This window comes from Hippichthys cyanospilos, chromosome 12 (assembly GCF_059441005.1).
Source record: "Hippichthys cyanospilos isolate Australia breed blue-spotted pipefish chromosome 12, RoL_Hcya_1.0, whole genome shotgun sequence".
NCBI classification, from domain to species: domain Eukaryota; kingdom Metazoa; phylum Chordata; class Actinopteri; order Syngnathiformes; family Syngnathidae; genus Hippichthys; species Hippichthys cyanospilos.
In genome coordinates, this window is record NC_142380.1 from 16,778,401 (window position 1) to 16,797,790 (window position 19,390).

At 38.9% G+C, this 19,390-nt stretch overlaps 1 protein-coding gene and 1 long non-coding RNA gene across 2 annotated transcripts in view; one reads left to right on the plus strand and one right to left on the minus strand.

Moving 5' to 3' along the window:
- The window catches only part of LOC148415129 (uncharacterized), a 61,880-nt gene that overhangs the window by 9,972 nt on the left and 32,518 nt on the right, over positions 1-19,390 (minus strand). Inside the window, exons 7-8 of the long non-coding RNA XR_015867510.1 lie at positions 16,232-16,307; positions 7,447-7,589 (exon numbers count right to left, since the gene is read on the minus strand). This is a non-coding gene — a long non-coding RNA (uncharacterized LOC148415129). The remainder of the gene's footprint in view (positions 1-7,446; positions 7,590-16,231; positions 16,308-19,390) is intronic.
- On the plus strand, positions 843-18,241 carry LOC148415130 (myosin-7-like). The gene is made up of 38 exons (XM_088430375.1): positions 843-883; positions 965-1,176; positions 2,660-2,803; positions 2,916-3,072; positions 3,174-3,201; positions 3,864-3,969; positions 4,049-4,141; positions 4,235-4,298; positions 4,429-4,527; positions 4,620-4,723; positions 5,634-5,772; positions 5,869-5,987; positions 6,363-6,512; positions 6,587-6,757; positions 6,845-7,160; positions 7,228-7,295; positions 7,405-7,610; positions 7,722-7,845; positions 8,861-8,997; positions 9,096-9,351; positions 9,453-9,695; positions 9,777-9,953; positions 10,056-10,201; positions 10,317-10,407; positions 10,480-10,869; positions 10,966-11,092; positions 11,174-11,292; positions 11,387-11,583; positions 11,725-11,908; positions 12,351-12,516; positions 12,604-12,728; positions 12,812-13,120; positions 13,193-13,396; positions 13,498-13,794; positions 15,954-16,058; positions 16,251-16,346; positions 17,837-17,971; positions 18,114-18,241. Exons 2-38 carry the CDS (start codon positions 976-978, stop codon positions 18,132-18,134), a joined length of 5,814 nt encoding a protein of 1,937 aa, XP_088286501.1. The 5' UTR covers positions 843-883; positions 965-975; the 3' UTR covers positions 18,135-18,241.

The window sequence follows — 19,390 nt, forward strand, 5'->3', positions numbered from 1 at the left end:
TTTGTCTGTGTTGCCTCACACTTGTCGCCTGGATAATCTCACAAACCAACGTTCTTTATTTAGACCTCCCCACTTACCATCTCTTGCTGTTTGTACTGCAGCAGTGGCCCTCCTATGACTACTCAACACAATATGTTACAGACACCACTTAAGCCCCTGAGTAACTGAGACCCCTTCATAGCGGATCTCTCTTTTCAAATCTACCTAGTTACTTTCTGGGGCTTATGTTCTTCTATGTATGAAAGGTTGCAAATTTACTAATTGGATCACGCGCATACATTTAGTTCAATTTTTCCAGTTTAAATGTAAAAAAAACAAAACAATGCAACGTAATAGCACTGCATTCATAGCAAGTCTTGAGGATGCTTGTCTTCTACCCAACATCCATTGTTCCCCAGCAGCAGTTGCATGTTGGGACGATGACAAAAGAATTCCTCCCAGCGTCTATTTACGGATCGAGTCGTGTTTCCCTGGCTGCTTAAGGATATCTATGATTAATCATCACCATGCAATGAGCTCCTAATATGGTTTCGTCAGGAGACCCCATCAGTGATAAGACACTGACCCGCTGATTTCTATAATGCTCTCTACCATTCATAACCCCCCCCCCCCCCCCCCCCCCCCCCCCCTTTCTGACCAACCCAAATCAGACACAATAGCATTCTAGGGCCTAACAAGCATCCTCCATATATGGCAAAGGGGCTTCCTTTATAAAGGGACCTGATTGTGAAGCCACAATAGGTCACCATTCTATCACAAGGTAAGATGTGTGTACATTGGCTTCACGATTGGACCGTCATCGTGTTCATATAGGTCACTTTCAGTGCTGTATTTCTTCATCCAGGGCCGTAACACCTCAGTCTTCTCTGTAAGGATTTGTCAGGTAAGACTGAAATCCTAATCCATTATTTCTTCCAAACATATTGAATGTTGAACTGCATACTATTTTTCTTTTTGCAATAAGCAAGCTTAAAAATGGGCGACGCCGCCATGAAAGAATTTGGGGCAGCGGCCCCCTACCTGAGAAAATCAGACAAGGAGCGTCTGGAGGCTCAGACTCGTCCATTTGATATGAAGAAAGAATGCTTTGTTCCTGACAATGAGGAGGAGTATGTGAAGGCTTCCATCACTAGTCGTGAGGGGGATAAAGTTACTGCTCAGACTGCAAAGGGGAAGGTCAGTGATCTGTCAGGATGCTTCCTAACCAGAAGCATCAGAAGCGTAGAAAGCAAATGATTTTGTGACAAAGTCACAAAAAGTCATTGTCCAATTGTTACACATACTTTGCCTTTAATTAGCTAATTGATTCTAGCCATAATATGCATTTTTAACGATTGTCCAATATTAACCTAACATGCACAACACAACTGATTGTCTAAACCCTGTTTATATAGTAGGAAATCCCACTAATTAACCCTGAGGCACACTGGTGATGCAGCACCCATTTTGTGTGACTTCCTCTCAAAGCTAATCGACAGAATGTCAAGAGTGTGCAAAGCAATATTCAGAGCAAAGGGTGGATATTTTGAAGAAACTAGTACATAAGATATGGTTTAACTATTTTGTTAAATAGTACTGTACATAACACCAAATGTGTTCACACCTCGTTTTGATGCCTTCAAAGAGAATCTACAATGTAAATAGTCATGAAAATAAAGAAAAAAAAAATAGGAAGGCATGTCAAAAAAATTGGTATGTGCAAAAGTGTATGCGTTATGCAGTACCAGTCAAATGCTTGGAAAGACCTTCAACTTCTAAGAGTTGAAGAGGTTCAAGCTATTAAGTCTTGAAAACAAACAGCTGTGGTATTTCAGGTCAGAAAGTATCATCCATATCATAAAGCTGACCGAGAAAATACCAAGAAGCACAATACTGGGCAAAAGGGCCTAGTTTGGAGAGTATAAATCATAAAACAAAATACATGTTGATGGACATTTTTTGCATACTGACTAGTTCCACCTTTACAATGTCAAAAATTTAAGTATTGCCTCTTATTTCCAATTCAGGAACTCTTCAAGTAAGAAATGTTGAAAGACTTAAGAGTTTTATTGTCATATGCATAAAACCAGTAATAGAGAAATAAGGCCAGTAATAATGAACCACTAATAAATAAATAGACCTACATTTTGAGCATATTATGGAGTAGATGGAGTGGAAGAAACTGTATACATATGAGGACGATAGTGCAAAATATCATATATTATGTTTTTAGCAGCTTTCAAGGACTGTGCAGCACTTGTAAGTCCCATGTCTGCATGCGGTAAAGCGACTGGTGATGAGGCAGATTATTGAGTGAGGAATTGTCTCAGAACCCAGATGGCCTGTGGGTAATAGAAGGGTGAAAGAATGTTTCCAAACTTTTGATAAGTACTCTACTGTATGCATGCAAAATATTCAACCCTAGTATCACTGAACTCATTTTTATTGGGTCTCAACTTTATATAAATCATTTCTTCTACATTATTAAGTCCAATAATTGCTTCCAAACACGGACTGGCTCACCTTAATCATGTTGTTGCCAATGAGTCATACATACTAACAACATTAAGCTGTCAATCAAGCTGTCCAAGCTGTTGGTACAATATGAGCCAGAAGTGTGATGTAGTTTATATGTAGTCTTCAAAATTTGTTAAAACCTTTGCCTTTTCTTTCTCTTCAGACTGTGACTGTTAAGGATTGCGACGTGCACCCTCAGAATCCGCCAAAGTTTGATAAAATTGAAGACATGGCCATGTTCACCTTCCTCCACGAGCCTGCTGTGTTGTTTAACCTCAAAGAGCGTTATGCGGCATGGATGATCTATGTGAGTTAAGATTTTTCTATTTATGTCACTGACGTGGGTTTACAATAATAGGAAGTTAAGTTGAAGTGTCAGTGATAGCAAAGCATCTCCTTGCTTTTTTTGTCTCCGCTAGACCTACTCTGGGCTGTTCTGTGTCACTGTCAACCCCTACAAGTGGCTTCCGGTCTACAACCAAGAAGTGGTTGTTGCTTACAGGGGAAAGAAGAGGAGTGAAGCTCCTCCTCACATCTTCTCCATCTCAGACAACGCATACCAGTACATGTTAACCGGTAATTATAGCTTTGTAGACTGTGCGCTCACATCGAAGTGATGGGTACAATTTATAGCAGCTATGCATACATTCTTACGTCCATTTTGTATTTTCTTTCAGACAGAGAAAATCAGTCAATTCTCATCACGTGAGTTGAATTTTAGTCTTTCTTGTTTTATTATCAAATACCCAAATTGTGCATGTTAACTCTTTCAGTGCCAAGCATTATCTGAAAAGGCAATCCCATGCGTGCCAGCCAATTTCGAGCTTTTAACGCATCTTTCCAGGCCGATGGTACTATAAGAAAGATTGGATTCCGTTCATTATCTGGAAAAAGAAAGTGACATACCACCATATTCCATTCTTGAGTAATCATTGTTTGAAAATAGGTCATTTGAGTGACACTAGGCTATTTTGGACAAGGGGAGAAAAAACATGAACAAAAACGGTGAAAATGTGTTTCTGATGGCAAAATAACAGTTTGCGTGGGTCTATAACATTAAAACAGTGCTCAGTTGGCATATAATTAGGAGGAGCGCTGGCCACAAGTGTCATCTAGCCATCCATTAGAAAAAGATACATTGATAAAAATTCTTGTCACTGGCACACAACCTAAGTATTTTACATGATGAAAATTCTCATCCATAGCACTGAAAAAGTTACTGGCAATATTCCTAATAAAACTGATTAATTAGTTGGAAGGCACAACTTCGGCCAAGAGGATTCATTGAATGCCATCGTCATGACACATTTATCTACCTGTGTTTACAACGAAAAACGGTATTCAAATAAATCAATGTGTTTCCACAGTGGAGAATCTGGTGCTGGAAAGACTGTCAACACCAAGAGAGTCATCCAATATTTTGCCAGCATTGCAGCTGGTAGTGGGAAGAAAGAAACGGGCTCTGAGAAAAAGGTGTCTATCATCTGCTTTAACAAAAGATTGCCTTGTCCTTTTTCATAGGGGTTGCATTTGCTAAAATGTTTATGTTCAGGGCACCTTGGAGGATCAAATCATCCAGGCTAACCCAGCTTTAGAGGCCTTTGGAAATGCTAAAACCATCAGAAATGATAATTCGTCCAGATTTGTAAGTTGTCACTTATTCAAAAAGGAATTAATTAAAAAATAATAAGTATTTGCACTCTAAGGATTGTGTTTCAACACCTTTTCTTTTAACTAGGGCAAATTCATCCGAATTCATTTTGCTGCCAGTGGGAAGCTTGCATCTGCGGATATTGAGACATGTTGGTAACATTTTATGAATGTGATAAATTATGGGAAAAAGCAAGCGATGTTCTTTATATATTTATTCTTCATTCATTGCATTTTTTTTAAAAACGTTTAAACACCTTCCTTTGTAAAATGCGTCTAAAGATCTGTTGGAGAAGTCCCGTGTCACCTTTCAACTTAAGGCTGAAAGAGACTACCACATCTTCTATCAGATTCTCTCGCAGAAAAAACCTGAGCTTTTAGGTAAGTAAAAATATAGCTAACAATGCAATCACTAATCATGACATGTTTCCCTGGATGTGATACATAAAATATTTTTGTTCTACTCGTTTTAGAGATGCTGCTAATCACCAACAACCCCTATGATTATGCGTTCATCTCCCAAGGAGAAACAACTGTCGCCTCCATCAATGATGCTGAAGAGCTTATGGCCACTGATGTGAGGAAATGAAATATCTTGCTTGTTGGATTTGAGACATGTTGCAAAATTCATGCTAATTATTCAGGGAAGTCTGGTTAATACTAAAGTAATGTAGTAAAGTAATGTTGAAATTCGCATTATTAAATTCAAAAACTCAATAAGTGCCCTTTTTATTCATCAGTAGATTCAATTTGACAACAATAAGAATATTTGTTACTTTTCAGCAACAGAATACTGATGTTTAGAAAATAAAAATTGCAAATTGCACACCTTATAACAAACCATTTAAATTTCCCTAAACAGGTTCCTGCCAATTATTTAGTCAAAAACAACATTATAAAATAAAATGCCGGTTTAGCTTTGCTGGCTTCATCGCCTGGTGAGCAAGAAATCAAAGATACTATACACATTTGACAAATTTCTTAATTATTGCATTTTTAAAAGTATATAACTTCATTCAATGCCAGGGACATATGTTTTTTAAGAGTCAGGACAATCAATAATTAACTACAGCAAAAAAAAAAAAAAAAAGTGACAATACGTTCCTGGCATTGAATGAGTTGATTGCTTTATTGAAGAATAATGAATACTTTCACAATTTGATATAAAATAACATGAAATTACCACAAATATATGTATGCTATATATTTTATTAATAACCCAAACTATTTCACGGAGCCCCTGCAGTCAAGCCACGGGCCCCCAGGGTTCTGCGGACCCCTCTTTGAGAACCACTGTACTACAATACTGCGCAATGTGAATGTTGCTCATATAAACATAAGTTTAGTTGAGTTGCTCTAACTCAATGCTACTCCTACAGTGTCAGTCTTTGTTGATGTAGCGTACAAAAAAACTAATAAAAACCTACTTTTATCAACGTACAAAGGTTGCTGACAATTAAAAATTGTCATATGTACATTGAACTCAGGATGCCTTTGATGTGCTGGGTTTTACCCAAGAGGAGAAGAACGGCATTTACAAACTAACAGGGGCCATCATGCATTATGGCAACATGAAGTTCAAGAACAAACAGCGTGAGGAACAGGCAGAGGCTGATGGCACTGAAGGTAAGATGGACTCTGGACTTCCAAAATATGTTTGTTAAGATGAAAAAAAATAAAGATGCGTTTCTGTCATGGTTTTTCACCCTCATATTTTTTCAGATGCTGACAAAGTAGCCTACCTTATGGGCATGAACTCTGCAGACCTCATCAAAGGTCTCTGTCATCCAAGAGTCAAAGTGGGAAATGAGTGGGTCACGAAAGGACAAAATGTCCAACAGGTGAGAGTTACAAAACTTATTGATTTTGCAACACACACAACACAGAAGTGTGTCTATCTTATGGCCCAGCGAAAAAAAAAAAAAATCAAGATTCAAGTAAAGCAAAGTTCAGGTGGACGGAACTCCAGTTTCTCACGATTGTTATCAGGCTTCCACAGAGCTTGCTGACCAGCAGATCATTTAAATTAGGTGTGTTGTTAGCGGGAGACATGGAAAACAGGCAGGATACGGCTCTCAGTGACCTAAAGTCCCCGTCCTGGCATAGTTTATTCATTGCATGATTTGCTACAAAGCATGACTACTACTACAGTACAGTGTGTAGCCCAGCCAACCATCACTCGCCCTAAGTGGATTCATTTCCTATTTCTTTTTTAGGTCTACTATGCGGTGGGAGCGCTGTCCAAGTCAGTGTATGAGAAGATGTTTCTGTGGATGGTGGTCCGTATTAACCAGTCTCTGGACACCAAACAACCTCGCCAGTACTTCATCGGAGTTCTCGATATTGCTGGATTTGAAATTTTTGATGTGAGCTCTTCCAAGGATTGCTTTATGTAAATATGGGGGTTAAGATGTAAAAGCTTATCCACTTTCAATTTCAGTTCAACACCTTTGAGCAGCTGTGCATCAATTTCACCAATGAAAAACTGCAACAGTTTTTCAACCATCACATGTTTGTGCTGGAGCAAGAAGAATACAAGAAGGAAGGCATCGAATGGACTTTCATTGATTTTGGTATGGACTTGCAGGCCTGCATTGACCTGATTGAAAAGGTGAGACATTGATTCTAAAAGCCTAATCTGATTTTGTAAAAAGCTTGACCAAAGGTTTCACTCCATCGCATCTTTGCTGCTCCCCAGCCCATGGGTATCATGTCCATTCTTGAAGAGGAGTGCATGTTCCCCAAAGCCAGTGATGCCACCTTCAAAGCTAAGCTATACGACAACCATCTAGGAAAATCCAGTAACTTCCAGAAGCCTAGAATCGTCAAAGGGAAACCAGAGGCCCATTTTGCCCTGATGCATTATGCTGGGACTGTTGATTATAATATCAACAACTGGCTGGTGAAGAACAAGGATCCTCTGAATGAGACAGTTGTTTCACTGTACCAGAAGTCTACTCTCAAATTATTGGCGTTGCTCTTTGCAAATTATGCTGGAGCAGATTCAGCTTCTGGTAAGAATCATTTCAAGGAGCACAGTGCAAAAAATGTTGTATAAACTCTACATTTGTTAAATAACAGATGGTGGTAAGGGCAAAGGAGGCAAGAAGAAAGGTTCTTCCTTCCAGACGGTGTCGGCCTTGCATAGGGTCAGTTATTAATTAGCACAAGATTCTGTCCTACAGAAACTTCTCAGTGAAAATTGTGTCACAGGTGTGACTTAGCATTGTTGTATACAAAGTATCTCTGTCTTCCCAGGAAAATCTCAACAAGCTGATGACCAACTTAAGGTCTACTCACCCCCACTTTGTGCGCTGCATTATCCCCAATGAGACCAAGACTCCTGGAGCCATGGAGAACCCTTTGGTGATGCACCAGCTGCGCTGTAACGGTGTACTGGAAGGCATCAGAATCTGCAGGAAGGGCTTCCCCAATAGGATCCTCTATGGAGATTTCAAACAGAGGTGACATCTAAATAACTGTTTTTACACACACACATATATACATACCAATTAAATATTAAAGTTATTGGGATTTTTTTTTCTTTTCTAAATATGTAATCCGTTGTTTTTCAGATATCGTATCTTGAATCCTGCCGCTATCCCTGAGGGTCAGTTTATCGACAGCAAGAAGGGTGCAGAAAAACTTCTTGGGTCTTTGGATATTGACCACAATCAATACAAATTTGGACACACCAAGGCAAGTTATAGGGAATTAGTCTAAATTAAAGTGGCATATACCTTTTAAATTTTCCATTTATGCACGTAATCCAAATTTGTCAAAAATAATGTCACTCTTTAGTGTCTTATCAAATATTGGAGTTAATGCAGTAATAACTGGGAGTGAGATCATTATTTGAGTACAGTGACCCCCCTGTGATAAAGGCAAACTGAGATATAGCCCCCCCCGGAAAAAAAAAAAAAAAAAAAAAAAACTGAATCCAGTTTGAGTATCTTGCAGGCCACTATCAGGTCTTTTATAAGACATGTAACTGGCTCCTGGCGGGACCATCGACCAATGAGGGCAGGAGTTGTAATCTAATCCCGCCCCAACTCCCATTTGTTATTCACACCTCGAATTGCCGGTCAGTTGGTGTCATTTGCTAAACACACCGTTGCTTCTCCAAAACAGGTTGGAAATCTCTTACCTAGATTTCTTTTATAATAAAATGGTACAAGTCTTTCAAGTGTAAACTCTTATCTTCATCATGTTTGATCATAGGCAGATTTGACTTTAATTGGACGCCGCTAATATGACCACGGCTACCGCGAGACTTCAAAAGATGGAAAGGGATAATTAGTTACTATGTAAGGTTTAATAATTTAAGATTTAAGTAAACATGTGTACTGCAGTCGTTTGACATCCGTGGCAAGTGTATTTATTGTTACCTCTTCTGTCTGGCATACAGGAAACCGTAACAGGACGTCTGTCCGCAATGTATTTTTATTTAAAAAAATTTTTTTTTTTTTTTAAAATTGCGATGCACTGAGCGTGCGATAGGCGAGGCGCAAAGTCACGAGGGATCACTGTATACCTAATTTAATGAAAATGAACACCATTCTGATTATTTCTTCAATTTTAATAATAATACATTAATTACAGCACTCCCAACCATACCTTTCAAAAAATTTGAATGAAGTGCTTGAGAAGCATCATTATGCGTCTAACGGATCCAAAAACGTAGTAGATAATATTCCTGTACACTTTTCAAAAGGTGTTCTTCAAAGCTGGTCTCCTTGGGCAACTCGAGGAGATGAGAGATGACCGCTTGTCACTCATCATTACTGGAATCCAGTCAAGATCAAGAGGTCTCCTGGCAAGAATTGAATACCAGAAGATTGTTGAGCGGAGGTTAGTAAAATTAGGGCTATAAATGCAGACTATATGTTTTCTGACCATATATTTCATCATATATTAAACTAAACAGTTAAAAAAATGATCTTTGACAGGGATGCACTATTGGTAATCCAGTGGAACATTCGTGCATTCATGGGGGTTAAGAATTGGCCTTGGATGAAGCTATACTTCAAGATTAAACCTCTTTTGAGATCTGCTGAAGCGGAAAAAGAAATGGCCAATATGAAGGAAGAATTCCTGAAGTTGAAAGAAGCTTATGCAAAGTCAGAATCTCGCAGGAAAGAACTGGAGGAAAAAATGGTATCTCTTCTCCAAGAAAAAAATGACCTGCAGCTCCAAGTTCAGGCTGTAAGTCTGATGATGTTATTTTTCACAATTTATGCACCTATTTATGTCAGTTTTATTATCATATGAAGAGAAATGTATTAAATTGTTTTTTTTTCAATTAGGAACAAGATAATCTTGCTGATGCTGAAGAAAGATGTGAGGGATTGATCAAACATAAAATCCAGATGGAAGCAAAAGCCAAAGAGTTATCTGAAAGACTGGAGGATGAGGAGGAGATGAATGCTGAATTAACAGCAAAGAAAAGGAAGTTAGAGGATGAGTGCTCTGAGTTGAAAAAGGACATTGATGACTTGGAGTTAACTCTGGCTAAAGTAGAGAAAGAGAAGCATGCCACTGAGAACAAGGTACGGGAACTGCTTCATTATTGGTGCGTGCGACAAGAAACTTCATGAATATCACTTATTGAAATTCACAACGGTTTCCAGGTGAAGAACCTGGTTGAAGAAATGGCAGCTTTGGATGAAGTCATTGCCAAGCTGACCAAGGAGAAGAAAGCCTTACAGGAAGCTCATCAGCAAACGCTGGACGACCTTCAGAGTGAAGAAGACAAAGTCAACACTCTGACAAAGGCCAAGTCAAAACTCGAGCAGCAAGTGGATGATGTATGTGTTTCAGTACTATTTATTTGGAAAGTCTGTTACTGCCCTAGGTACCTTGGAGCTAAAAGTTTTGAATCTTTTTTTTCTTTAATTTTAATTACGTAGCTTGAAGGGTCTCTTGAACAAGAAAAGAAGATTCGAATGGATCTAGAGAGAGCAAAGAGGAAGCTGGAGGGAGACTTAAAGTTGACCCAGGAAAGCCTAATGGATCTGGAGAATGACAAGCAACAGCTGGAAGAGCAGCTGAAAAAGTAAATACCGAAATTATTCTTTTAAGGGATATAAAGCCAAGCAAAAACAAGACATGATCAAAAGAAAAGATCATTTCTTATGCTGTTTTGTTATTGTATTAACACTTCTTTTCAGGAAAGACTTTGAAGTCAACCAGCTCACAAATAGAATAGAGGATGAGCAGGCAATTGCCATTCAGCTTCAAAAGAAATTGAAAGAACTTCAGGTGATCTGTGATTCATGCAATGATTTGAAATTTGTGATTGTTTTCAACGACTAACAAGTCGTGTCTGATCAGGCCCGCATCGAGGAACTGGAGGAAGAGCTTGAGGCAGAGCGAGCAGCTCGAGCAAAGGTGGAGAAGCAGAGGGCAGACTTGGCCAGAGAGCTGGAGGAGATCAGCGAGCGGCTGGAGGAGGCCGGTGGAGCAACATCTGCCCAGATTGAGATGAACAAGAAGAGGGAAGCTGAGTTCCAGAAGCTCCGCAGAGACCTGGAAGAGGCCACTCTGCAGCATGAAGCCACAGCAGCCACGCTCAGAAAGAAACAGGCCGATAGTGTGGCTGACCTGGGAGAACAGATTGACAACTTGCAAAGAGTCAAGCAAAAACTGGAAAAGGAGAAGAGTGAACTCAGGCTGGAATTGGATGACGTCATTTCCAATATGGAACATATTGTCAAAACAAAAGTTAGTTGAAAAGGGTTTGAAGTTGATTCACTTTAAGCTGAGACCCATACAACGTATGGGTCTATTTTAGCATTAATATCAATATTCCAATTGCAGACGACGCTTGAGAAGACATGCCGAACTGTGGAAGACCAGATGAATGAATACAAGACAAAGTTTGAAGAAGCCCAACGTTGCATCAACGACTTTAACATGCAGAAAGCAAAGCTTCAAACTGAAAATGGTATTTAATGCGTTGCTTCACTTTAAAGTCCTTCACCACTACCATGTTCGGACATGAATAAAATATGGCCAAAATTGCTAGGTGAGCTCTCAAGGCAACTTGAAGAGAAGGAGTCTCTGGTGTCTCAACTCACCAGAGGAAAAATGTCCTACACTCAACAAATTGAAGACCTGAAACGACAACTGGAGGAGGAAACCAAAGTAAGAGGAACATTGCTCTGAGGCAGGTGCCTCAATAAGTGCAGTTTAGTAGAAGAGAGTTGTTTTTCATAGGCATGTAACATTTTCCTGACAGGCCAAAAATGCATTAGCCCATGCGGTCCAGTCCTCTCGCCATGACTGTGATCTGCTCAGAGAGCAGTATGAGGAAGAGCAGGAAGCCAAGGCTGAACTGCAGCGCGGCATGTCCAAGGCTAACTCTGAGGTGGCTCAGTGGAGAACTAAGTATGAAACTGATGCCATTCAGAGGACTGAGGAACTTGAAGATGCAAAGTAAGACTTTGATAATCCACCATGACAACAAAAATAATTTTCACAATTTCATGACTTCCCCATCTGGCAGATCAGCTTTTGTTAAGTTTTTATTGAGAAATCTATGAGAGCATTAAAAGGTCATACTGACGGTTTCCAAAGGAAGAAGTTGGCTCAGCGTCTACAAGATGCCGAGGAGGCTGTGGAAGCAGTGAATGCTAAATGTTCGTCTCTAGAAAAGACAAAACACAGACTGCAAAATGAGATCGAAGACCTCATGGTCGATGTCGAAAGGTCAAATGCTGCAGCTGCTGCTCTGGACAAGAAGCAAAGAAACTTTGATAAGGTGAAGTGCTTATGTGCAACATTTGTACACATTAAAATGTAATCAACCATTGATTAATAGCTTAAGAGAGATAATAAAGTGTCTCGGATCTTCATCAGTGAGATCACAATATTTAGAAAGTTAATACCCCTTGAACTGGTATGATTTGATAAGGGAGGAGCAGGAGTTAAATTAACCATGTGTTCTTTGACTGTCCATCAAAACATGAAAATATGGTTTGAGGTCAAGATAGTTTGACCTGATAAAATGTTGAAAATCTTGAGCATGACAAATACAGTATATTATCATACTAGAATGGATGTGAAACCAGAAAATTCAATGGTCAGTCAACATACGCCAAGTATTGAGAAAAGGGAAGGAGCTCATTATGCAAGATTGTGTCAATTATGTCATTAAACTCTTAAATATTGACTCTTTGTGCCTCTTTTTTTTCTCCTGCAAGGTCTTGTCCGAGTGGAAACAGAAGTATGAAGAGTCTCAGTGTGAGCTGGAGGGCTCCCAGAAAGAAGCCAGAACTCTGAGCACTGAGCTATTCAAGTTGAAGAACTCCTATGAAGAGTGTTTGGATCAACTGGAAACCATGAAAAGAGAAAACAAGAACTTACAGGGTATGCTCAATCCCTATCACAGTTTTATTAAAACACAATAAATGGCCAGTGTACACAGTACAACACATGGTGCTTGATGTTCTACAGAGGAGATTTCTGATCTCACCGAGCAACTTGGTGAGAGTGGGAAGACTATTCATGAGCTGGAGAAATTAAGAAAGCAATTGGACCAAGAGAAGAGTGAGATTCAATCTGCTCTAGAGGAGGCAGAGGTTAGATCAGTGACAAACACATTACTGTAGTAATGTCAGTAATGTCAATGTAAATTATTTCAACAAACCCTTGTGTCTGCCAGGCTTCCTTGGAGCACGAGGAGGGTAAGATTCTTAGAGCTCAGCTTGAGTTCAACCAGATCAAAGCTGACATTGAACGGAAACTAGCGGAGAAAGATGAGGAAATGGAGCAGTGCAAGAGAAACATGCAGAGGACGATCGAAACTCTGCAGAGTTCTCTGGAAGCAGAGTGCCGAAGCAGGAACGAGGCGCTCCGTTTGAAGAAGAAGATGGAGGGAGACCTCAATGAGATGGAGATTCAGTTGAGTCAAGCCAACAGGCAGGCAGCTGAGGCTCAGAAGCAACTCAAATCTGTTCATGCACATCTCAAGGTAATCTCAGAGTAAAGTTTCACAAGATTTTGGACTGATTACTAAAGTCATGATTGATGTCATCCTGTGAAGGATTGCCAAATTCAGTTGGATGAGTCTGTCCGTGCCAATGATGATCTCAAAGAGAACATTGCAATTGTGGAGAGACGCAACAACCTCATCCAGGCTGAGCTGGAGGAACTGAGAGCTGCTCTCGAGCAAACTGAAAGAAGTCGCAAACTTGCTGAGCAAGAGTTGCTGGATGTTAGCGAGAGGGTGCAGCTACTGCACTCACAGGTGAGATACTATTATCGTTCCAGTGTATAATCGGAAATATCGACACAAGGATTTCTGCAGAATCACTGTCTTAATTTCTGAAATCTCAAAACAATATGCAGAACACCGGTCTGATTAATCAGAAGAAGAAACTTGAAGCTGATGCATCCCAGCTTCAGAATGAAGTGGAAGAAGCAGTCCAAGAATGCAGGAACGCTGAGGAGAAGGCCAAGAAGGCCATTACAGATGCTGCCATGATGGCAGAAGAGCTGAAGAAAGAGCAGGACACCAGTGCTCATTTGGAGCGTATGAAGAAAAACATGGAGCAAACCATCAAAGACCTGCAGCATCGTCTGGATGAAGCGGAACAAATTGCAATGAAGGGAGGGAGGAAACAGGTGCAGAAGCTCGAGGCCAGGGTAAGAGATGAACTATATCAGAAATTTCTCTCGGTGGATGAGTGGTTAGCAAGTTCAATTCCAGCTGGCTCAGGCCTTTCTGTGTGGAGTTTGCATGTTGTCCCTGAGCCCACGTGGGCACGTTGACTTCCTCCCTCACGCACAAAAAACATGCATGGTATTGGTGTGGTAGTAAAGTGTGATTTGGTGTGTGAATGGTTGTTTGTCTCTATGCGCAATTGGCTGGCAACCAGTTGAGGGTGTCTGCCGCCTACTGCCCGAAGTCAGCTGGGATAGGCACCAGCAAGCCTGCGACCCTTGTGAGGATAAGCAGCTATGCAAAGTGGGTGGATGGATAGATAAATGCTTAATGGGGCTGTACCATGATATTTAAATACTTTCCATAATTTTATATGTCCATATAAACTACGTGTGGCAATTTCATTTCTTATTAAATATAAGTTATACGGTACCGATCTTTCTAACCAGGAAGTAAAACAGCTCATTTCCTCTTACTGTGTCATGCCATCTTGCAGCTCAAGCGGCAGGCTGCGCAACATGTTTCCATCAAATCATCCTTACCGCTCATCCCCACAAGGCTCACGGCTGATTAAGACTACTCCAACAACAACAACAAAAAAAACATGTTGTACTGACATTAAAACAGAAAGCGGCGTCGATATACCACTCTCACTGACATGCGTTCATTCAACCAAATCAGTCCCTGTGAAAATCCATAACAATAACAATAGTTCCGGCTGCAGCAGAATGATTTCCTACTGAGGTTGGCACATACTTTGACAACCTCAGCATTTCGACAGTAAAACATTGTCGCTGATAAATGAAACGTTGCTGTTTACTTGACCGACTCGGGAGTAAAATCTCTCCTCCTCAGCTCCGGAACCGAAACGAAACTAAAAGACGTAAAAGGTAGTTTTCTCTTGCGCAGGCAGTGCGTTTCATGAGAGAACTTCAAGCCATTTTCATCTGGTCCGGTGTGAGAGCACAGAATAAGCAAGGAATGCTTAGATATGCATCAATGAAGGAAATAATACTTTGGGAGTGTTTAGGGTGAGAAATCAACATTGGATCATATGTAAAAGCTCCAAAAGTCCACTTTTCGCCTTACGAACCCTTTAAGTCATTATGCAGTAATGTTGATGACATTATTTGATTTAAACATTTTAATATTAAGCATATTCTTTAAGTTATATTCTTCAAAGTACAGTAGTCACATTTTGCCCTGATAAAACCCTGCAGTCACATGTATGATGTGCATTATAGTTTATGACCCGAATTATTTTTATGTTAGCAGCTGTCCATTTTCAAGAATAGCTTGAATTTCTTGATGCATTCATGTGTTTTGAGAACAAATGATTTTGCAGATGTTACTTTACATTTGTACCCAAAAGACAAGAATTGACTTCCCATATAGGGACAAAAAAGTGGAGTCACGTGCTTCACGGATGAATACTATGACTGCTACTGCATGGTCAATGTGGAGAAAAAAATTAACAACTAAACATTACTTAGTCACTATGGGAGTAGAATTTAAAGACTATTTTAAATAGCCAGCCCTGATGGTAATCCTGGTTGTAGCCCAGATGGTACAAGTGGTCATTTCTCAACTGTATTTGATTTGATTTGATGATGGGCTCTCCCGCAGCTGTGTAAATGTACTTTAGTCAGACTTAGACTCCTCATGCTGTTTCATTTGTTTGAATAGACAATACTTTTATGAGCATCAACAACAATTCTCTACAATTTAAATTGTGATTAACAGTCCTAACACAGTGTATGAAAAACAAAATTGTCCTCTGATTCTCACTTGACTATTTTCGGTTTTGGGAGGTTGTTGGCATGTTTCCAATATATGAAACAAGTGACATATTTACCTTTTAATTTTGCAACAGAAAGTTCTGTTTCTATGCCCATTGTTAAGGGATTCAATTTATTTATCAATTCTTTTGTTGTCTTGGGGGATTTTATGTTTAATAAAATAATAATCAACAACAACACTAAGAGCAAAACTGTGGGGCTAATTAATGATCATTCGTGGTGTTATTTGAGCCGCTCGATTTCAGCAGAGTTGCACAACCAGTAACAAAGCGCCTGTTCATTCTGTCTCACCAAGACAGTGATTCAAGTCCCCCCCCCCCATTTTTTTTCCTTACTTTCAGGTGAAGGAGCTTGAAAATGAGGTGGAGTCTGAACAAAAGAAAAGCAGTGAAGCAATAAAGGGAATCCGCAAGTATGAAAGACGCATCAAGGAACTCACCTATCAGGTGGGATTTCTTTTTTCCGGGTAGCAGAAATATTATAAAAGCATAATGTTCTTGAAATTTAAAACAGATTCCATGACTTGAGGTGTGCCATACATAGCTTTTAATGTGTATTAACATATGTAGTTAAAATGAATGTATTGAGAGAATACTTTTGCTGAACTTGTGTGTCTTACCTTGTCCTTGTAATTACAGACTGAGGAAGATCGCAAGAATGTTGTGCGTCTCCAGGATCTGGTTGATAAACTGCAACTGAAAGTCAAAGCATACAAGAGATCTGCTGAAGAGGCTGTAAGTAGTTTTCAAAGTGTGTGTCTCACATTCACAAGCTTATTCGCACTCAACCCCCTCCAGGCAGGCAATACAGATTTGCAACAATGAAATGAGTCTCCTAACTATTCATATCATTAAAATTTTATGAATCAATTTTTCCAGAGACTTAAAAAATAAGTACAGTAGTAGTACTGAAACTCAATTTGAGTCTAAGAGTGTGAAAATAGAGTGTACTAGTTTCTATACTTCTTTATTAACCTTATTTAAAAGTAAAATGTAAATGCACTAAAATAACATAGCTACAAAAAGTACCATAGTCCTCCAAAGTATAGGACGCACCAATGTATAGGTGGCCCCCTTAGTTTTAGTGTTAAATTCTGGTATTTTCCATGTTATCGTGTATAGGACCCATGAAGAGTTTGGCGACAATGTAAAAACTAAAGCAAAACAGGTTAAGTAATCAGATTTCCCACATTTTTAGCAGTCAATGTACCCCCCCCCCCCCCCCCTCACAACGCAGCTGAAGTTCATTTTGCTGTAAATACCCAAAGTTGCGCACCATTTGTGTTCCACCAAGTGGAATAACTTTCTGTGTTCTCTAACCAGTGCACTCAGGTCCATACCTTGCCACTCTTAATTGAATGAGCTGGAGACATAACTTTTACATGGTCCTCTCTGTTTTAGCAATATTCCTGTAAGAGGAGAAGGATGGACTCGAATGTTGGTTCAGCCAGTTCGCCTCTTTTATTGAAAATAATGTCGTAACAACCTTAACACGAGCTGCTGTTAGCTACAACAGGCACTAGCTGTTAACGGCCAACTGACATCGGCCCTCTTGCTCATATCGTTATGGTAAAGATTGTGAGTAAGAATATGGCCAATCTAAAAAAAAAAAAACTCAGCTTATGTGGCTGACGGATCTTCCTCAAACGGTGACCAATTTAAAAAAAAAAAAAAAAAAAAAAAATATATATATATATATATATATATATATATATATATATATATATATATATATATATATATATATATATATATATATAATATATATATATATATATATATATATATATATAATATATATATTAAAAAAATAATAATATTTACGTTACCGGTTAAAGGCACACCTATACTTTTGGAATTCATTTTTTGAAAAAAAAAAAGAAAGAAAGAAAAAAAAACCTGTCCTATATTTGGGGATATAGGGTAAATCCATTTCCAGTAAGCTTTTAACATTTCATAATGGGTCTTGTCTCAAAACATTTTTTTACCAAAGATTAGGAATAGCAGGCTCCCGGATGAAATTTCACAATTAACCTTGAAGGGTGAATTTAATCTGTTATAATTGGGAAAAAGTAGTGTATATATCTGACTGATGTCAACCCTTCTTGAGTTCTCTTTCCTAGATCCCATTTGCTTTATATTTTTTCGCCCTTCCCAGTTGACAATATTGTACTGTAATGAATTACAATCATCAATGTGTGTTTGTGTGGTATGGATTCCTGTAGGAAGAACAGGCCAATACCCATCTGAGCAAGTTCCGTAAACTGCAGCATGAGCTGGATGAAGCTGAAGAGAGGGCTGACATTGCTGAATCTCAAGTCAACAAGCTGCGTGCTAAAAGCCGTGATGTTGGCGCCAAGGTAAGTTATGCTTTTAATTGTTTGACAAACCTGACAATTAAGGGGCATCGTTTCTCTTTTGAGTGTTTTAGTTTTGATGTCTGGACTCTAAATCATCTCTCTTTGTCTACTCTTTTTTTTTTTTTTTTTTTTTTTTTTACAGAAAGGACTGGATGAGGAGTAAACTCCACAGACAGACACGCAAGAACTTTGGACTCATCTGTAGTTTATTGTCTCCAAAGTATCTGTAGGGAATAAAGCAAATGTGCAATAAAATGTTAATTCATTGTTTTTTTGTTGTTGTTTTTCCCCCCGGGAAATACATTAATACTGTACCTGAGGCATTAAGTAGTGTGTTCAAAACTTTGAGTGGTCAATATACATTTGTACAAGAAAGGAACATTTATTGATGTTAGGAGAAGTGCATAGCAAACAAAAGCTACCACTGTGAATTTTACATTCAGACACAATTTATTCTTCTTTTTTTTTTTTGCGTTATTATTTATCTGCAAGTGTCAAATTATCCACAAGAGTCAAATGAACAGAAATCCTATTAGGAGGAATCATTGAACTTATAGATTTTAATATTGTTATATTTGCCAATCAAAAGCTACAGTATGTGTATGGTTACACGAAACCAATTTTTGATGGATTTCACTACGGTAGTTTGCTGGTCAGGACGAAACCCCAGAGGTCACATTTTGGTCAAGTTCATATTTTTTTTTCAAAAATCTATACAAGTGGTCAGTCCCTAAGTGTGGTTGTTATTTTTGCTAATCATTGAATGGAAGTGCTAGAATGGAAGTGGTACAGATCTTAGGAAATCTGTACCAGTGCCCACAGTGGTGTCCGTGTCTTTCAAAACTGCAAGTAGTAATCGGATGTATTCGGTCGCTGCTTTAAGAATGTCTACTTTACTGAGCTTTGTAGATTTAGATGTATTTTCAGCTGGTATTCCGGTTCTTGGCATCTAAAGTGTTTAAAGTGGTTCTCTCTTTTTGCTGATGCAATGGATATGGTTTAACAAACTTACCATTTTTGGAGTGGCTTTTGGAAAACAACCTAAGAAACAACCTAAGAATGACTATGGCCAATCCAGAAAATGCGTCCATTACTTATATCTACCCACAAATGCAAGCACATACGGTACTGTATTTTGAATAGCATTAGGTACATGTTGAGGTAACATGTTAAGTGCTTTGTACATGACTTTTAGTTAAAGGCATGGGTAGGGCAACATTTGTGCTTGTGCCACCGATGGGTTGTTGCTTTATTTTTAGAAGCAAATAGATTTTTTTTTTGTCAGTCAATGTCTATCAAGGAGCAGATATAGAGGTTGGTGGTGGATGCATAAAGTAAAATAAATATATACAGTCAATTACAACAGGGTTACAGTTATAAAAAAATAAACAATATGGCTGCTACTATAACGTGAGAAAT